We start from the raw sequence: 17,889 nt of genomic DNA on the forward strand, positions 1-17,889 counted from the left end.
GGTTAGGAGATGCAGAAACTGTTCTTTCCAAGACTCCTCTGATCCCTGCAAGACTAGGACTAAAGTTCAGAAAGGGTACACTCATCCATGGCCCACCCATGAGGTGGAAAGAAGTTTCCACTTTCCATGGGTGGCTAATGGAAAGGGCATCTCTTCCTCACTGGGGGTATTGGGTCTGGGCGATATGCAAAACTACTTCCCTGTCTGGTGAGCAAAATGAAGAGACACCTCCAGGCTGAAGTGGTGTTGCTCTGGTAGCCCTGGTTATGAACTGAACCACAAGCAAGCTAAAAATGGCTAATCTTGGTGAAGGACTGCATGTACAAGCAGGTTTGGGGTTTTAGTTCAAAGCATAACACCCTGCTGAGCAGCTTGGATGAGCAGAGCCCTGGGGTGCCTCTCCATGCCATGAGCCTATTGCATATCAAAAGCAGGGCCAGAACCTTGCCAGAGAAAGATTCTTTGTGTTTAGCCTCCCATATTGGCTTTTGTCAACATCTGCCCTGGCTCTGTTGCGACTCAGTTGGACCTCCTTGTCCAAGGTTTCAAGATAAGAGAAAGCCAACCCTGCTCCCGGTTCCCAAATTCACCTCGGTGCAGCCTGCTGTTCTCCACTGCTGGCAGTGTGTTTCTCCGGGGAATGGTGGCTGCCATGGGGGCCAACCCTAAGCTTTCACTGGGCTGGGGTCGCTGGGGTGGGCTGCCCCATCGTGGCTCCATCTGTCCAGGTTTCGGAGGCCGTGGGGGTGGCATGGTGGGCGAGTCACTGGCGGCCACGGCCAGGGCATTGTGGTTCTTGTCTAGTGTAAATGTCCTGGGGATCTGGTAGATGGACAGCGGGGTGGTGGGAATATCGTAGGAGTCTGTGGAGAGCTCTCCAAATTCCTTGCATAAGGCATTGCTGGGAGTCTTGTAGGTGTAGACTTCCTCGTTATCCGTTTCAGAACTGGTGAGGCTCAACTTGGGGTGTGTGTAGGAACCGAAAGAGCGTGGGAGGTCGTACGCGCTGTCCCTGAACTCTGAGTTGTGTCGGCTGGGTTTTGGCAGGCTGTAAAAGCCATGGAGCTGCCCACCCACTCCGTTCACGCAGTGCCCGTTGCCTTGTGAGAGCTTCTGGACAGCCGTGTCACTTCGCATGAAAAAGGAGGACCTCGTGGCTTGGGAGAAGCTGGCGCTCCTGCAGAGGAAGGAAAGAAAGGGGCTGAGATGCGAGAGAGCTGGAGAGCACTGAGCTCTGCTCCCTCTCTTCATTACCCTCCCAACCTGTATTGCCAAATCCATGGGAACAAGAACACCTCAGACCCCTTCAAGTGTGCTTGCCCAGGACCCAGTGTGTCCCAAAGCAAGTTGGATATTAGGAGAAAATTCTTCTTGGAAGAAGTCATAATGCGTTGGAACAGGCTGCCCAGGAAAGTGATGGAGGTGTTAAAAAAATGTGTAGATGGGGCACTGAGGGACATGCTTAGTGGGCATGGTGGGGATGGGTCTGTGGTTGGACTTGATGTTAGTGGTATTTTCCAACCTTAATGATTCTATGATTCTATGAAACATCTTCAGGATGCCCAAGGACAACCTGTAACCTCAGCCTCCTCCCAGCAAAGCCATGAGTGGGAGCTGCACACACAAAGCTTCATGGCAGGGCTAAAGGCTGCAATGTGCCTTTAATTCAGATAGACAGAAATTGCAATTTTTGCATTAGTTGACAATGATCCAAGACAATACTGCAATGAGCCACACCATCATCCCCACCATCATGTGCTGGCCACCCATGTCCAAGGAAGTAGGAAGGATTACTCTTACCTACACAGTGTCAATTCATTCAAGATGGGCTGAAATAATTCTTCACGGGGATTTTTTCAAAGTATCCAGGCAACACCTATATCTTACCCTCTCAGCGGACAACAAAACCTCTCTGGGAGAGATGGAGCCCTTATGGGAGGGCTGGAGGGAAGATTGCTCATTGCAAAGCTCTGATCAGGTCCCTTTGCTATACTCCTGCAGGGAGCAGCCTCTAAAACCAATGTGTTACAAGACCAGCACATCCCCAGGACCCTGTCATGCTGCTCAAGATGCATCTCCTATTCAGGGGTGTTTGTTACTGAAACAGACAATTTCCTTCCGTCGACACTCAGAGCCATAGGAAGCCAGTGATGGATGGAGATGTGTTTTTCTTTTCTCTTCCTTTCAGTGTGGCTCTGTTTAATCACTTGTGTGGTTGTGGGGATGTACGGACAGCAGGACAGGGATGCTGACGCCCCATTCTGGAACCCCACACAGAGTGGTGCAAGCTCCAAAGAAGTCAGTTACACTCTCAGTGGTTTCCAGCTGGGAACTGGAGTTTGCAGCCTTGATTGCAGTCCGAGAGGAATAATTCTTGGGGCTGCATTCAGATCTACATTCCATTCCTTGGGGGGAGTGGGGCATTATGATCAGTATATGTCCCTCCCTTTGATTCTTTGATTTGCCTTGAAGTCATGCCCACAGAATGAAGACCTAAAGATGGGAGACCCTGATCCTCCAGTGACTACTTGTTAGCTGCCACTCCTCCACTGAGTTCCTCTGAACCCTCTGGCAAAGCAAATTCCATCTCCAGCCTCTTGTTTCATTCCTCCTGCTGCTTCTTCCCTCTTCCTACACTGTGACTTCTCCCTCTTCCTCCCTCCAATGGGACTTTTTGCAGAGGACCACAGGCCCCAGCAGACTGGCTTTCTGCACCCACAATCCTCATTTTCTTTTCCCCCATGTCTAATGTCGCTGTGACTTCTGCAGTAAGGAACAAACATATGTGCATAAGACATGGGCATCAGACCTTTGGACTTGGGTCACCTTTGGGCCATACATGGGTCAGGCTTTTTGAGACCATGTGAACCATAGAATCGTTAGAGTTGGAAGGGACATTTAAAGGTCATCTAGTCCAACTCCCCTGCAATGAACAGGGATGTCTACAGCTTGATCAGGTGCTCAAAGACCCATCCAGCCTGACCTTGAATGTCTCCAGGGATGGGGCATCCACCATCTCTCTGGGCAACCTGTTCCAGTGCCTCACTACCCTTATCACTAAAAAAAAAACACAACCAAAAACCTTTCCTTCTTGAAGATCTGAATCTTCACTGTTTTAGTTTGCAATCATTTCAACCATACGCTCACAGCAAAAAAAAATTGCTCCATCAGCCCCATACAAACACCTCCCCGTATTGTGAATCCTTCACCAAGGTGGGAACTTTCCTGCTGCAAATCCCTGGCAAGTGTCAGCTTGGTGGGAAAAACTAGGAGATGTCAGTTAACATCATTCAAGTGGGGCCGATTATGTGCAGGGTGAAGGCTCTGTTTCCTGCAGCCAGCACGAGATGGCGCTCAGAAACAGGGTTTGTGTGGGGAAAAAAGAAATGTGATGCTGTGATAACGCCAACGCATCCCTTCTGCCTTCCGAGTTCTGTCTGCCTGTGAGATGTTTGGTTCTTTCAGGCAAAGATCTGAAGTATCCCATGGGTTAATAACTCATCTTCCTCCACCAATTAGCTACTACTATCCTCATTTTACGGATGATTAAAGTGAGAGCAGCAGAGCTGGGTGGGGGGATTCCCAGTAGTCCTGCAGCCTGACCCGTGCACTGGGCATCAATCAGGGTGATTATTTCAGGTCCAATTTGTCTCTGCCCATCAAAGCATCAGTGTTTGTGCCCTCCTCCTCCTCACTGTGGCTGCGTTTGGAATCTTGAAGTGTGGCTCTGAGACATCCTTCCAGCTGGAGCATCAGAGGGCTTTTTATAAACACTGTTCCATTAACGCCATCTGAAGTTAATTTTCTGACCCCATCTTTTTGTTGTTGTTGTTTTTGGTAGGGAAAGGCAGCTGCAGCAGGAAAACCCAGCGGAGGCGGCAGCTCAGGCTCTGCTCTCACACCCCGCCAGCTGGGCTCTGGCCACTTCTCCTGCATCCTCCTCACTGCTCTCGCCAGCCAAAACTCCTCACGCCAAGAAAGCTCTTCCCTATTTAAGGCAACTATCTGTGTCTGGAGTTGGAGAGTGATGCAAAACCTGCCCATCCCTGGGCTGGGGGTTTTCTGGTTAAAGCTGGGAAAGCCATAATGTCTCTGGTGGAAACTCCAAAAGCAGACCATTGCTCAGGGTTTTCTGCATCTGAGTTTTGCAAAACCTCAGGAAATCACCACAGGGTTGAGGTTGGAAGGGAACTCTGGGTCCATCTTGGCAAAAGGATAAGAGAGAATGGCCTCAAGTTGGGCCAGGGGAGGCTCAGGTTGGATATGAAGAAGAATTTATTTTCAGAAAGAGTGGTGTTTCATTAAAACAGGCTGCCCAGGGAGGTGGAGGAGTCATAGTCAGTGGAGGTGTTTACGAGAAGGATAGATTTAGTACTTAGGTAGATGGGCTAGCGGGCAATACTGGTGGTAGGTTGGTTGGGCCTTAGAGGTCTTTTCCAACCATAATGACTCTATGATTCTATGATCTCATCCAACCCCTGCTCAAGTAGGGCCATCTCGTTGAGTCGCCCAACGCCAGCGTTGCCTGGCCATGAGATTTGTTACAATACCTTGCGTTTTCCGACTTTCTGCTCATACACTGGTGGAGGAAAAGGTAATCCTGGGGGGCACTGGCAGAGAGGGTGCTCTGGAGGTGGCCGGCGGGGGAGTCGAAGGTGAAGAGGGTGGGCTGGCTGGAGTGAGAAGGCGCGGAGGACTTGCGCTCACGCAGCAGGTGGTGGTTGGCACCACTGAGCTCTGCCGGCGAGGACCGTGGTGCATGGTTCATGGAGACGATGCTCCGCAGGGCATCTGTGTGGGAAGAAAACACAGTGGTGAGTGGGAACACTCAGAGACACCACGGCTTGATTTTGCATGGATTCCCTTATTTAAATGCGGCTCCCGTGTTTGTAGGGTCAGTGGGGTTTTGCTTACAGCTCTAAGTGATGCAGCAGCAGGCTTCTGCACTTGGAGCAAAAGCAATTACTGGTACTAGGAAAATAAATATTTTATCACATTTTATTGTATTTTATCATTTTATCCTATGTTATTATTTTTTATCATATCCTCAGCAGCTTGCAAGGATGTCTAGGGGATGCCAGGCCAACTCATAAGGAAGAAAGAGCTTTAACACCATAGTTTCTGCTGCTGTTTCTCCTTAGAGACTTCCTGTGGGAGGTTTAAGAGACATGATTCAAGTCACCTCCATACCTCTGTGTGAGGACATCACTGCTGTCCTGCACTGGGGTAAACTGAGGCATGGGGTTCCCACCCCATGTGAATGGACCCAGTGACAGCAGAGCTGGAACATATTCCCACGTTCCCAAGTTCTCTATTAATTCCATGACTTAGGAAGAGCTTCTGACATTTTATGTCTCTAAAGCAGGATGTGCACCCAACAACCAATGTCCCTTCCCCTTGCTGAAGAAGAAATACAACAAAAACTATTAAATATGTTTCAAACGAGGATGTCCCAGAGGTCAAGAGTAATCACCCAGCTACTCCAGCCCTCCTGGGAAACTCCAGGAATTTGAATCAGAAATGAATTTTTACAGCCAAGCTGAAAATGTCATTAAAAAAGAAAATCCCCAAACCAGCATGCTGCAAAAAAATTTGGGAAAGTTGTTCCATCTCCAGCTGCAGAAGAGACAGTGGTCTCCTTTCCACACTCCTGGTGTGTAAAACACTCGTGTGGTGCTGAGGTCACCCATTTTATAGCTCTGATTCACATTTATTTGGTGCTGATGCAAAATGCAAAAAAAATATCCCAGACGCTAATGAAGAAAAGCCCTCTTCCCTTGGGCAAACACTGATTTAGGAACTGCTCCCACATCTTCTCTACCATGAGCTTCAGCTTCAGAAACACTTAAAGAATCAACACAATGGAGATGGAGGATTTTCCAGGTTTCTGATCCCTTTTCCTCCATTTCTTCTCTCAAATCCTTGACCCTTTCCCCACAAAATGCCCACTGTAGCTCAGACAAGGAGCTGCAGTGCATGGGGTGATTTTTCACTGCCTTTTGAATTGCGTCAAGATGCCTCATCGATCTGTCTGCCACTTGCTCGCCGATGCTCCATTTTTTTCCCCAGCAATGCTGCAAACTTCACCCTATGCAGAAAAAGTACATTAATAAAAGCCAAAGAGTGTGGCTTGACTCTATTGTTTGGTTTGTGTTAAACAGAAGAAGGATCAATACAGAACACTGACATTAATGGTGGGGGATGAGAGCTTAAAACTCCAATTCCCGTCTTCTTTGCATGGTCATTAGAGATTCCTCAGTGCTTTTCATGGGAGTAAGTGGCTACTCTGGTGTCCTTAGACAAAACAACAACTTCACCCTTATTCTTATTAAATAATTATCCTGTTGCAGCGAGGACATACCTCCATTGGAAAGGGAGTCTCCAGAAATCTCTGAGTCTCAAATGCTAGCTCCATAACAAGTGCTCTGAAGTCAATCAACACAGTGGAACCCACAGCCATGTTCCTATCCAAATTAGGGTGACTGCACCCAAAATACCCCTTGGGAACAGCACCACAGTCCTGCTGCCTCCTGAATCGTGGCTGGAAATTGTCCACGAAACTGGGCTTTGGCCAAGATGGTGTGAGGATGGAATGTTGGGTTCCTGTCCCCATCTGGAGATAATCATGAACGGTGATGGGCTGGGTCTTTGATCAATTGTCCATCGCTATCCCTGCAGGCTCTGCAGTTCTCATGCCATGGCAAAGCCTCAGCAAGCTAAAATCATAGAATCACTGAATCACTGAGGTTGGAAAAGACCTCCCCAAGATCATCCAGTCCAATCATCCACCTATCATCAAGATTTTTCACTTTCACCATGTCCCTCAGTACAACATCTAATGTTTCTTGAACATCTCCAAGGACGGTGACTCCACCGCCTCCCTGGGCAGTCTGTTCCAGCACCTGACCACTCTTTTGGAGAAGATTTTCCTGATGTCCAACCTGAAAATACACCCAGGAGTCAGGAATTGCAGAGATTTTCTTGTATTGCCACAACTCAAGGGTACAGTTGGGGCTGGTCTGAGGAGACAGTTCTTGGCATCACCATGAGGGACAGCATATCAGAATCACAACACGCGGAGTAACCCATCAAATCCTGCACCACCAGGTGACTTTTCCAAAGAATCAGCTCAATTTGGGGAGATTGGAGAGAACAGTGGCTCCTAGAAGCAGGATTAATTACATGGAGGTTATCTCTATCACTTCAATGGTGTAAAATGAAACGGGAGATGGAGGGGAGAAAGCAAGTGGCAAAGCCCAGTGAAAGCACCTCTGCTTCCCCAGGGGAAGTCACTCTATTGATGGCTGCATTGATTTTCAAAATGATTTCCCAGCCTGCTTTCCACAGTGACCCAGAGCCTGAGAGCATCAGTGAGAGTGAATCCAGGACTCACGTACTCCATTAGGGCTGTGACATGAGCTCTCTAATAGCAGGTGAGAGATGGATGGTTTCACTAGCCTGGGAGGGGATTGCAAGGGCTAGGAAGATAAATTCTGCTACTGCAGATGCTAAGATGGTTGTTGCTTTTTTCTTCTTTTATGTATTTTTTATCTTTTTTTTTTTGCATTAAAAAAGAAAGGGCAGCTCGTGACCCCATGTCACACATTGATGGTGTGTCGTGCTTGAGGTAGGAAAGGAGAAAAAAAGGTAACTAAGGTAGCAAAATAGGACTTGATGACTAGCATGTGCTAAAGGTCAAGATATTTGTGCTCATGTGCTTGGTCCACGCTCAGCACTTTGAGAACATCAATTCGGGTTGTGTAGCAGGAAAAAAATCTTCTCAGAAAGAGTGGTAAGGCGTTGGTACAGGCTGCCCATGGAGAGAGGTGGTGGAGTCTGTGGTGGTGTTCAAGAAGCATGGGGATGTGGCACTGAGGGACACGGTTCAGTGGGCATGGTGGGGTTGGGTTGGGGCCATGATGATTTTAGAGGTGTTTTCTAACCTTAATGATTCTATGATTCTATGTCTGGTGGTCCCACCTGGATGCCTCTGGGCATTGGTTTCACCCACGACACAACCAGTGACACTCAACTCACTCTGGTCAGGACCCAAAAAGAGTGAAGCTCTTTCATTAACACCATCTGCCCTGGGGACAAAGATAAGTCCATGGCCCTCATTTATTTTGCAGTATGGATGAAACTTCCAAATCCCTTGGCTCGATGTTGATGTCTTGAGTTTATGTTTAGGGAATGCATCAAATTGAGCCAAGGAAGGATGAGATGCCGTTCCAATGGCCATTCCCTAGGGGGGCAGGGTTAAGATTATGGAGTGGGGCCATGTGGGAAGTGTCATCTTAACCCCATGTTTCCTGGCCTGTGTTCCTCTGAGTTTGGGGAATTGGACTCTCACAGCCTGGAAGAAGTGGTGTTGGACAGCCACAGCGTAAATCTTGATGTCAGCAGCACAGCTTGCATGCAGAGTTCTTGGGTTTGTGCTACAGATGCTACACCTCTCCCTACAAGAGGAGAGCCAGAAGCAAAACACCACGATGCCAGGCACGTTTTGGTCAGCAGAAGGCTTGGTGCTCTCCGGTCCAGGTTTAGATGTGCCTTTTTGGCCACATGTTGCAGCAAAGGGAAAGAAAATCCTCACTGGGACTCTGTCCCTGAAGGAAAAACACATGACTGCAACGGCACTGAGTAGGCTGGGAGCCAGGAATTTTTCATGAACATTTTCGATCCCCAGAAGCGCCGTTTTCCTCATTGCTGACAGCTCTGAACTCCCTCGCTTCCAGCACTCGGCTATTGCAGTGTGCACATCTCTTTACACAGTGTTCCTGGGCTTATCTGAGTGCAATAATTACTCGGGCTCTTTTGGAAATTGCTGTTCACAATGGCTTTTTTCTTTTCACTGTGGCAGAGGCTGCAGCTTCAGCTCCCTAACCACCAAGTGGAAAAGATGCAGTCAGGAAGACGATGGTTTTCAGTTGCAGTTCAATTCTGCACTTTCCCTGATGGCTGCAGCAGGGTGCCAGGTTAGCTTTTTTTTCCCCCCCAAGTTCCCTGTGATGCACACACCATGCTGGCCAGGGTGAATCACAGAATCACAGAATAGAGTCATAGAACCATTAGAGGGGGAAGGGACCCTTGTCAGTCCAGGTGCCCTTGCAAGTAAGGGAACTCTTGGCCTGCTTTGTGAAAAAAAAACACAAAAAAATGCCTCTCTGGGCAACGGTGTGTCATACACTGGACTCTAAGCTCCATCATTTCAGCTGGTAATGGCATTTTAGATGCACCATCCCTCTGCAATGGGAAACTACAAACCCTTGGACTGTGCCACTGACTTTTGGCCTGCTAAAACTTCTGGCTAAAGCTTTATTTTTAGGAAGGAATACAGAAATCAACTAGAAATAATCCCTAGGAAGGGCAGAGATGCATGCTCATACACTGTTTGGAGCAGCTCCATCCTTTATTACCAAAAAAACAACCCCCGGGGGGGGGGCACAAAACCCCAAGGGGATCTGCTTGTGCCTCTGCCCTTGCTGCTAGCTCACCACTTGAAAATAAAATAAAATAAAATAAAATAAAATAAAATAAAATAAAATAAAATAAAATAAAATATATATATATATATATCTCTTTTTAAAAAATATCAAAACAAGGCTGCATGCTTCTCCTGGCAAGGACAGAGCAAACAGCACATCCGTTGAGTCATGGTGGAGGGTGCTGTGCTGCCAGGATGCCCTGGGATGCTGTGGTACCCTGGGAAGTCTTACTGCCCCAGATTTTGGAGTTGGATGGCATCTGGAAAAATCAAATTGTTGGCCTGAGGGTATGCAGGGTGTCATGCTAAAGTTTTCCTCCAGCAGGTTAGTGGGGAAGGGCATGAGGTTCGGGCATCTCCCCCATCAAGCTGCTGCAGAAGAGGGCACTGTTACCATAATAATAAGTATTGCCCAAATTTGGGGCGTCACAAAGAGGGTGCAGAGCTCCTCACTGTAAGGATGGGACAAGGTAACGCTCATTATGGGGCATCCTCCTCTGCAGAAGAGAGAAAAGATGTGAACTAAAGTGACACTGGGTTCCTCAGCTTTTCCTTTCCAGATGAGTTCTGTGATTTCTGCCTTAAGTTGCACCTGTGGACGTTCAGATTGCTGCTCAGCAAAAACTTCTCAAAGTGTGGTGGTGCATTGGCAAAGGCCAGAGGGAGGTGGTGAAGTCACCGTCCTTGGAGGTGTTCAAGAGCCATGGATATGTGGCACTGAGGGACATTTTAAGTGGGCATGGTGTGATGGGTAGGGTTGGACTTGATCCTAGTGGCCTTTTCCAATCCTAATGATTCTATGATTCCATGATTTGCTTTTGAGAAATCATGCAGGACAGACTGCCTAAAGAAAAGAGGAGTATGTCCAATTTACAGACAGTGATCTGCTGCACGGAGGGACTAAAAGCATGGTTACTTTTATTCCATTTCAGCCATCAAAGTGATTTTTAGCCCAGGCTGCTCCCCTTAGGCTTTCTCTACTGACAACGGTTAAAACCACCAATTAGCCAAGCATCCAATGCAGGATTGGAAGAATTGCTGTAGCAAGAGGTGATGGGAGAAACTGTCAGTCAAACATCATTGGAAATAAATTGCATTGTCTCTGACTGTTAAAGCCAGAGATCTGCTTGTATTTGCAAAAATCACCAAAAAAATGGGGTGAATGCAGGTGCTTTCACCAGTCTTTGCCTTGTAGGGGCACAGGAACAAGGGGAAGTATCCCACTGCTGGTGAGAGAAGGAGAGGAAAAGGGGCCAAATCAGATTACTGACCCTGGGGGTGTTCAAGGAAAGGCTGGATGTTGTGTTGAGGGACATGGTTTAGTGGGAGCTATTGGGAACAGGTGAACAGTTGGACTGGATGAGCTTTTAGGTCTTTTCCAACCTTGGTGATTCTATGATTCTATGATTCTATCCTGGACCCAAACCGCTATATATCTTAGCTATCAGAACAGAAATCAATTCGCTGAAGGACAAAGGGGCAGGAGGGAGAGGGGCTGTGACAAAAACAGTGATGTTTGTCGCTGAGAGCCCACAGAAAATCCCCCAGAACCCTGGGGAACACCCTTGGCAGCACCAAGCTGGCTGTGCATCGTATCAGCACACCCTGCATAGAGCGGACACCCTTTAAAGAGCAAATCCTTTTGTGTCAATATTTGGAGGGCTCCCCATGCTGCTGTTTGTTTTTGGTAGAAGTGCTTCGGTGCTGGAGATAACAGCAGGCGAACGTGGGCGCCTTGCAGCTCTGATTTATGTGTGACCTTCAGCATCCCACCTGGGGCAGCCTTATCTGAGAGCCCCACTGGGGGACGATGACCTAAAGGAAGGACAGCACCAGGCAGCAGAGTGGGATGGGGTTGGCTCCATTCATGCCTCTGACCTTTCAGGAATCATCACCTCTGCCACTGCAAAAACAAGCCGACGGGGGATGAAAGGGAAAACAAGAAAGAATGGAGGGGAAAGGGCAAGGGTGCTCAGCTATAACTCTATAAAACACAAAGCGGTCTCAGGAGAGAAGCATCACAGCATCATCAGCTGGCTGAGGCTGGAGGCACCTGAGGGTCCCAGCCATGCCCCAGCAGGGACACTCGGAGCAGGCTGCCCAGCACCACATCCAAGGCTTCAGGAGCTCCCCCAGAAGCAGCCCCCAGCCCCTCTCTGCTCACTGCACACAGCAGTGCAGCCTGGTCCTGAGGGACCTCCTGGGCTCCAGGCTGTGTCCTGGGACCTCTGGGCTGCACCGATCACCTCCATCCATCTGCTGCTGCTTTGCCTGATACAGCCCAGGACACCGTTTCTCTTCTTAGCAGTGAGAGCACGCTGCTGGGCTATGTTCCACATAGTGCCTTCCAGGACCCCCAGGCCTATTCCTGCAGAGCTGCCCCCACCTGGGTGCCCAGTTTTGTGCTGGGGCTGCTCCTCCCCAGGGGAAGGGCTCTGCTCTGCTCCTTGTGGGACCCCAGGAACCTTCCCTCCTGCCTGCTGAAAAAGTGAGGGACTGAGACTTTCCAGTGTTGAACAAATTTCTTCATGCTCTATTGAGCAGAATGCAGATGACTCTCCTTGCTTGCACTTCTCTCTTCCCAAGAATGGAAACCCAGCCCAATCCCAGCCAGGGCTTCCTCCTAATGGCCTGCTTGAAATTTTATAGCCCTTTTTATGGAGACTGCAGCGCAGGTCTTTAATGCTCCAGGAGAGCAGAGAAAAACTTCTGTTACGAGGAAATGTGAACCTGCTTTACTTATGCATGATTTAGTGCCATTTCTATTCAATGGAGCGCACAAGAGGCCCAAATATTTGCACTCTGTATTATAGAAGAACTGCCATTCCTGGCTCTTTACAGAAGTAATTTATTTCTCTCTCCTTACCTTGGGGGAGAAACACTCTAACTCCTGGTTTGCTGGAGAGTCAATAAAACAGCAGTGCTGTTAAAGATCTGTTTTGCGATTGCTGAGCAAAGAGGTGATGGGAACAGAAAGGGGATCCCCAAATTTCTCCTCTCTTTTCTTCCCTTGCTACATTCACATCCATGAGCGGGACCAAAATGCACGAGTTTGGAAAAAAAAAATAGGTTTTTTTTTCCTGCAACAAGGATTAGTGTTATCTTTGCTTCCCAGGTGGTGTTTTTGGGTTAAAATGATGGACGCAGCACAAGGTGTAGGAGAGATGATGGGCATGGGAATGTGGGACAGCCCCAGATTTCTTGAATGGCTTCAGGAGCTCCCAGCCCAGGGAATGACAGCCGTATCAACTTCAAAAAGCAAAAAGAGGAGACCCCCAGAGTCATTCACCTGCACAGCTGCAACACAGAGTCCCTGAACCAGAGAGCGGGGTCAGTGTGAGCAGGGGGCATTTCATCCCTGAAAATCCCTATGTCTGTAGGGATAGAGACTCAAAAATGAGGTGAACTTTTCCCTTGGTTCTTTTTTTTTTCCTGCTGGAAGTTCAGCTCTTTGTTGTCCAGTTGCTCTCCCTGGAAGTTACTGTTGAAGACTCAGGACTTCCTTTCTCAGGGATGTAGCATTAGCACTCAGAACAAGCATTTTGCCGAGCTGTTGCATGGCATTTTTCTTATTTAAGGGCTACTGACTTACCCTGTACACACATCAGAACCATCCAAACAGGTCCTGAAGGCAAATCCATCACTAAGATGAGCTGGGAGCAAAACAGAAAGAATAAAATCCCTGCACGCGTTGGGAGGACTGCACCTTGCACAACACTAAAGGGACCCTGCACCACCGGTGCTCCAGCAAAAGTCACTCTGCTTAAAAAAACATCTTACATCCCTCTATCCATCATTAATAATGAGAATCCTGCCCATTATGCAGTCGATTAATGCTCAGTGGAGGTGGAGAAAGAAAAGATCTCTTCTGGGGAGCGACTCTCATTGCCATCAGGTTATAAATGCCTGTGACCCCCAAAGCTTTATGCATGCAGAGATGGTGAGTTCAGTCACAGAAAAGATTCAGTACCAGATAAAGATTCAGTACCAGATTTTTCCTTCCCTCTTCTTTTAATATGAAATGATGGCTAAAAGGACTTAGAATTTATTCCCTACACATCGCCATACTCAAATAATATGCTAATGCTATTAACCTGGGACCTTGCATTGCAAATGTCTTATAATCATATTCTACTTCAAAATACTAGAGTTTCATTTAAATCGGTCTCCACAGCAACTGGAAACAAAATGTCAGATGAAAATCTTCATGGCTGGACATGGTGAGTGAGGAATTTCACAGCAAAGCTTGTAGACATGAAGATGGCTTGATCCAGCCATGGCTGGTGGGTTTGTGCCCATCTAGTTGATCTTACTGGTCATTTCCAACCATAATGATTCTACGATCTGTAACCCAAACAGCTGGGATAATGAATGGCATGGGAAAGCAAACCTGCTTCTGCAGGAGGGTCTCAAAGTGTGCTGATGGAAAAACAGTGAGAAGACATGGAGTCTGTGTAGCCATGAGAATTGGGGGGACTTTCTTGGCCCTCCTTCCTACTGATATCTTCTAAATGGCCCCAGGGAGATGTATTTGACAGGAGGTTTCATTCATGATTCGTATTCGTTAAATTCCAACCTGACTGTTTGCAAATGGTGCAGGGCAGTATAGCTCCTGGTCATGGGCCAACCTCCTGTATTTTAGGGATATAGAAGCACAGACAAGGAACAAGGTGTTCACTGCTGGCTTCCCTCCTCCATCTGCTCTGCTCTGCTCACAAGCTGCCCTCAATGAGCGCCATCTCTCACCAGGATCTAGGAATGGGACAGTCTGCTGCATCCTCTGGTCACTGCTCACCATGTCTCATCCCAATGAAAACACTCCCCAAAACCATTTGAAAAAGAGCCAAGCTTTGCCTTGCCATGGCTAAAAAGCCACTGAATAGAAACCAGCTCATTTCCCATCAAAATGTTATTCCTGCTGCTCCACCTGTCTTCCCTGCACTTGTTTCACTCTGTGGTCACTGTTATGTAAATGGTGGGATCCTCATTATGGTTGGGGCTTTTTGGCATTCCCTTAATGAAATGAATATTAGCAATGTGGCCCACAAAAATGTCTTTGAAAGCAATGTCAGAAGCGTCTCACTTAAGAATGACTGAAAGTTCAGTCAATGAAAAGAAAACAACCCCAACCAGTCTCCCAGCTCTGTTAGTAATTATCTGGGCTCCGGTGGGTGTTAAAACATCTGTACTGGTTTGGCAGGGACTGGGAGCAGGGCTTGTGCCAAAGGCAAGTACTGGCGTGGGCTGAAAGCAGCGCAGCAATACATTAGAGGAGTATTCATGCTCAGAAGCACATGGCCAGCAGCCTCTCCTAGAAGTGCCTTTGGGTTAGGATCATCCTCATCCCTGTCCCCTTCGGGACCACCCCAAGCAGGAGCTTGGATAGTTGAAGGAATTCCAGGAGTGGCTGGATTCCTGAATTCTGCTGCATTTAACATCCTGCTGGACTTTGGTAACCATTACTTCATCTCTATGTTGTGCTCTTGCAATTCTTGTTTCTGGGCATGAACATTTCCACATGGACAATCTCATCTGACTCAGGAGCAAAACATTCTGCAGTATCTCAGCACTGGAGTAAATTCTGTCTCCCCTGGCATTCTCTTATGGGATGGGAACCATCTCATGCACTCTCCTTATTGAGCAGCTCTTCTCCCTCCACTTTCTCATTCAAACACAGCTCGTGAAGTGCTGTGAGCCTGTCCCTAACACCTAGAAAAGCCAGATTACATTATCACCTCTATGGCCGTGACTGTCCTTGTGCACGCTGCAGATGGTACCAACACCTGGACCCAAATCCTCATAGAATCATAGACTGGCTTAGGCCCATTGCAGCTCCCGTGCTTCATGTTTGGCTTAGGGCCAGTTGAAAATGTTCTGACATCCTCCAGCTGGAACATCCCATTTCATCAAAACAGGAGCTTGACAAGGCATCATCCGCAGCCAGAAATTACAAGAAACCTGTAAAGAATATAAGTGAATTCTAAAGGAAGGGGAGAAGGTCAGAGTTTTGATTCAAGAGGGGAGACCTCTTGACTGCTTTGACTGAAAACCACTGCTATGCACTTTCCAGATTACAGAGTCTTAGAAAGGCTTGGATTGGACGGGACCTTAAAGACCATCCAGTTTCAAACCCTGCTGTGTGCAAGGTGAAAGCACAATTCTCAGTGAAACTCTTTTTTTTTTTTTTAAAATCCATTTCAATTGAGAATGAAAATGCATGAGTCAAAATAGATGCTGAGAACAGACGAAAATGAATTCAAGAGAAAAGGAACACAGTGAATTTTTACCACCTCTGGGAAAAACCACACTCTAAATAGGTGGCTGTTGAAGCAGATCTGGGTTTAATCCAGTAACTCGTGTCCCTCTTATCCCTATCACCACGGGTGATACACCGTCCCTATCAGTCCTTCACTCATGAGATAAAATATGGCTTGGCAACAAATACGCGGTGCATTGGAACTGTTTTTGTCCACAGATGCTGGGAGGAACAAGCCATGATATAATGGATTTTGGCTGCGACCACAGGAATGCAGGAGTTACTAGGAGCAGACCATAGCAGACTGCTTCAGCTTTCCATCTCCAGACTCTTCAGAGAAAGCTGAGAACTTCACAGTGATCAGTCATGCAGCAATGTACCTCAGGAAGAACTGACTTACACCTCACTTCATCATTTACAACCCTTATTAAAGCAAATACTTTAACTTATCTAATGTAGCTGTGGAAGTGTTTGCACTGATGGAAGTATTAATTCTTCAAGCCAGTCCATCTGCAAAATGAACCCCTCTGTAGTGGTGGTGATGGGTTGATGGTTGCACTACATGATCTTAGTGGTCTTTCCAACCTTAATGATTCTATTATTCAGGTCTATGAGCACAGAGCTGGGCCTCCCTTCAAATAGCACTGAGACACCCTCTAGCAGCCTGTGTTTCCATTACTGAGGCACATTGGTGGATGTTTTACTGCAAGAAGCACTGTTTGCATAGGGCTAGAACTCAGGAAGGACATCATGGACCCATCTGCATGGAAACATGGATGACGGACATGGGAGAGGATAGTCCTTCTGACACACCAAAGAAATTCAAAGCATTCACATGCTCATATTCTGAGCTCCTCTTGAAAGTAGCGGAAATGGTGAGACTGAGTTTCTGGAGCATCACAAAAGAGCCAGCAGGATGGCAAACCTTCAGGAGTTGATGATAGTGACAAAGAAAAGTAAAAGTAATAAACTTGAGCTTCAAGTCACAAAATCACAAATGACAACACCCCATTCTCAGAGACATGGAATGAAGTTTGGGGATGAGTAAAAACATTTGGAGTCAAAGTATTGGGACAGAGATATTAAAAGGAAGTCTTCTCCATCAAGAACTGTTTTGAGGTGAACCTCTAGAAGAGAGGAGGGTGGCACGTGACCAAGTTTTGACTCTAACACTAATCATAGAAGCAACCATCAGCTGGCAAAAAGACTCAGCGTGGATTTTATGGATTTCAAGTGGATATTTGAAAGACTTTATCATGACTCATTTGAGAGCAATTTGAACTATTATGGCAAGCCAGCAAAAATAATTACCATCATAAAGGCTTTACGTCAAGGTTGAGCCTGTGCAAAGTATATGCAAGCTTGAGGGAATGGTTTGCACAGATCCCAATGTCAGACAAGGTGGTACTCAGCAGAATGGGTGACCTGCCAGAGAATGAAGGTGAGGATGGGGCCACTGGCAGGGCAGTAACCATTCTCTTCACTTTTGCATGTGATGAAGAATTTGCAAGTGCCTGAGTGCACACCCAACGCCTGCCCAATGCTTCAAAAAGGGGATCTGTTGTCAGTTACGAAAAAATAGCAAATGCAGTGAGTCACTCAACTCCAGTTTACTTTCAGAAGCAACAGTGTACAAGAACAGGGGCAGTTTATATATTTGGCAGTGAAATGATGGAGGCAATCAGACCAAAAATTGCCAAGCAGCAGCTGCACTGGCCAGGAAGGAATTTGGTCATGTGCAGCTAGAGGAACACAGGATGAAATTTTTTAGGTGAAATGTTGTTTTCTACCCTAACAAAGAGACAAAGGGCGGCAGTCAATCAGATGTGCAAACAAGGCAGATGCATATGACAGTGACCCATGAAGTACAAAAGGGAGCTGAACCCCCAGCAAGGGCTGAGATGTGTAAGAGCTTCCCCACCTGACTCAGAGCAGCTGTAAGACTAGTAGGGCCATCACAGAGAGTAAAAAAGGTAAGAAAACAGGAGTCTGGACTTAGCCAGCACCAAGGGTTATCAAACAACATGCTAAGATATGGGCTCTGCTGGGCAGTGCTTATCTCACGCTCTGCCCTTCCACCTTTGAGGCAACGCTAACACCAGTTTTACCTGCTGCAATTGCTAAGATGTCCCTCCTCCTCACCATACTC

At 47.3% G+C, this 17,889-nt stretch overlaps 1 protein-coding gene across 2 annotated transcripts in view; it reads right to left on the bottom strand.

Moving 5' to 3' along the window:
* The window catches only part of GAB2 (GRB2 associated binding protein 2), a 92,327-nt gene that overhangs the window by 13,205 nt on the left and 61,233 nt on the right, over positions 1 to 17,889 (bottom strand). For both annotated transcript variants that reach the window (XM_042862488.1, XM_042862487.1), the window contains exons 3-4: positions 4,551 to 4,791; positions 591 to 1,177 (exon numbers count right to left, since the gene is read on the bottom strand). In XM_042862488.1, coding sequence (XP_042718422.1) covers positions 591 to 1,177; positions 4,551 to 4,791 — 828 coding nt within the window. The remainder of the gene's footprint in view (positions 1 to 590; positions 1,178 to 4,550; positions 4,792 to 17,889) is intronic.

Source organism: Lagopus leucura, unplaced genomic scaffold (assembly GCF_019238085.1).
Source record: "Lagopus leucura isolate 7727_CA_CO unplaced genomic scaffold, USGS_WTPT01 Super-Scaffold_702, whole genome shotgun sequence".
Taxonomy (NCBI): domain Eukaryota; kingdom Metazoa; phylum Chordata; class Aves; order Galliformes; family Phasianidae; genus Lagopus; species Lagopus leucura.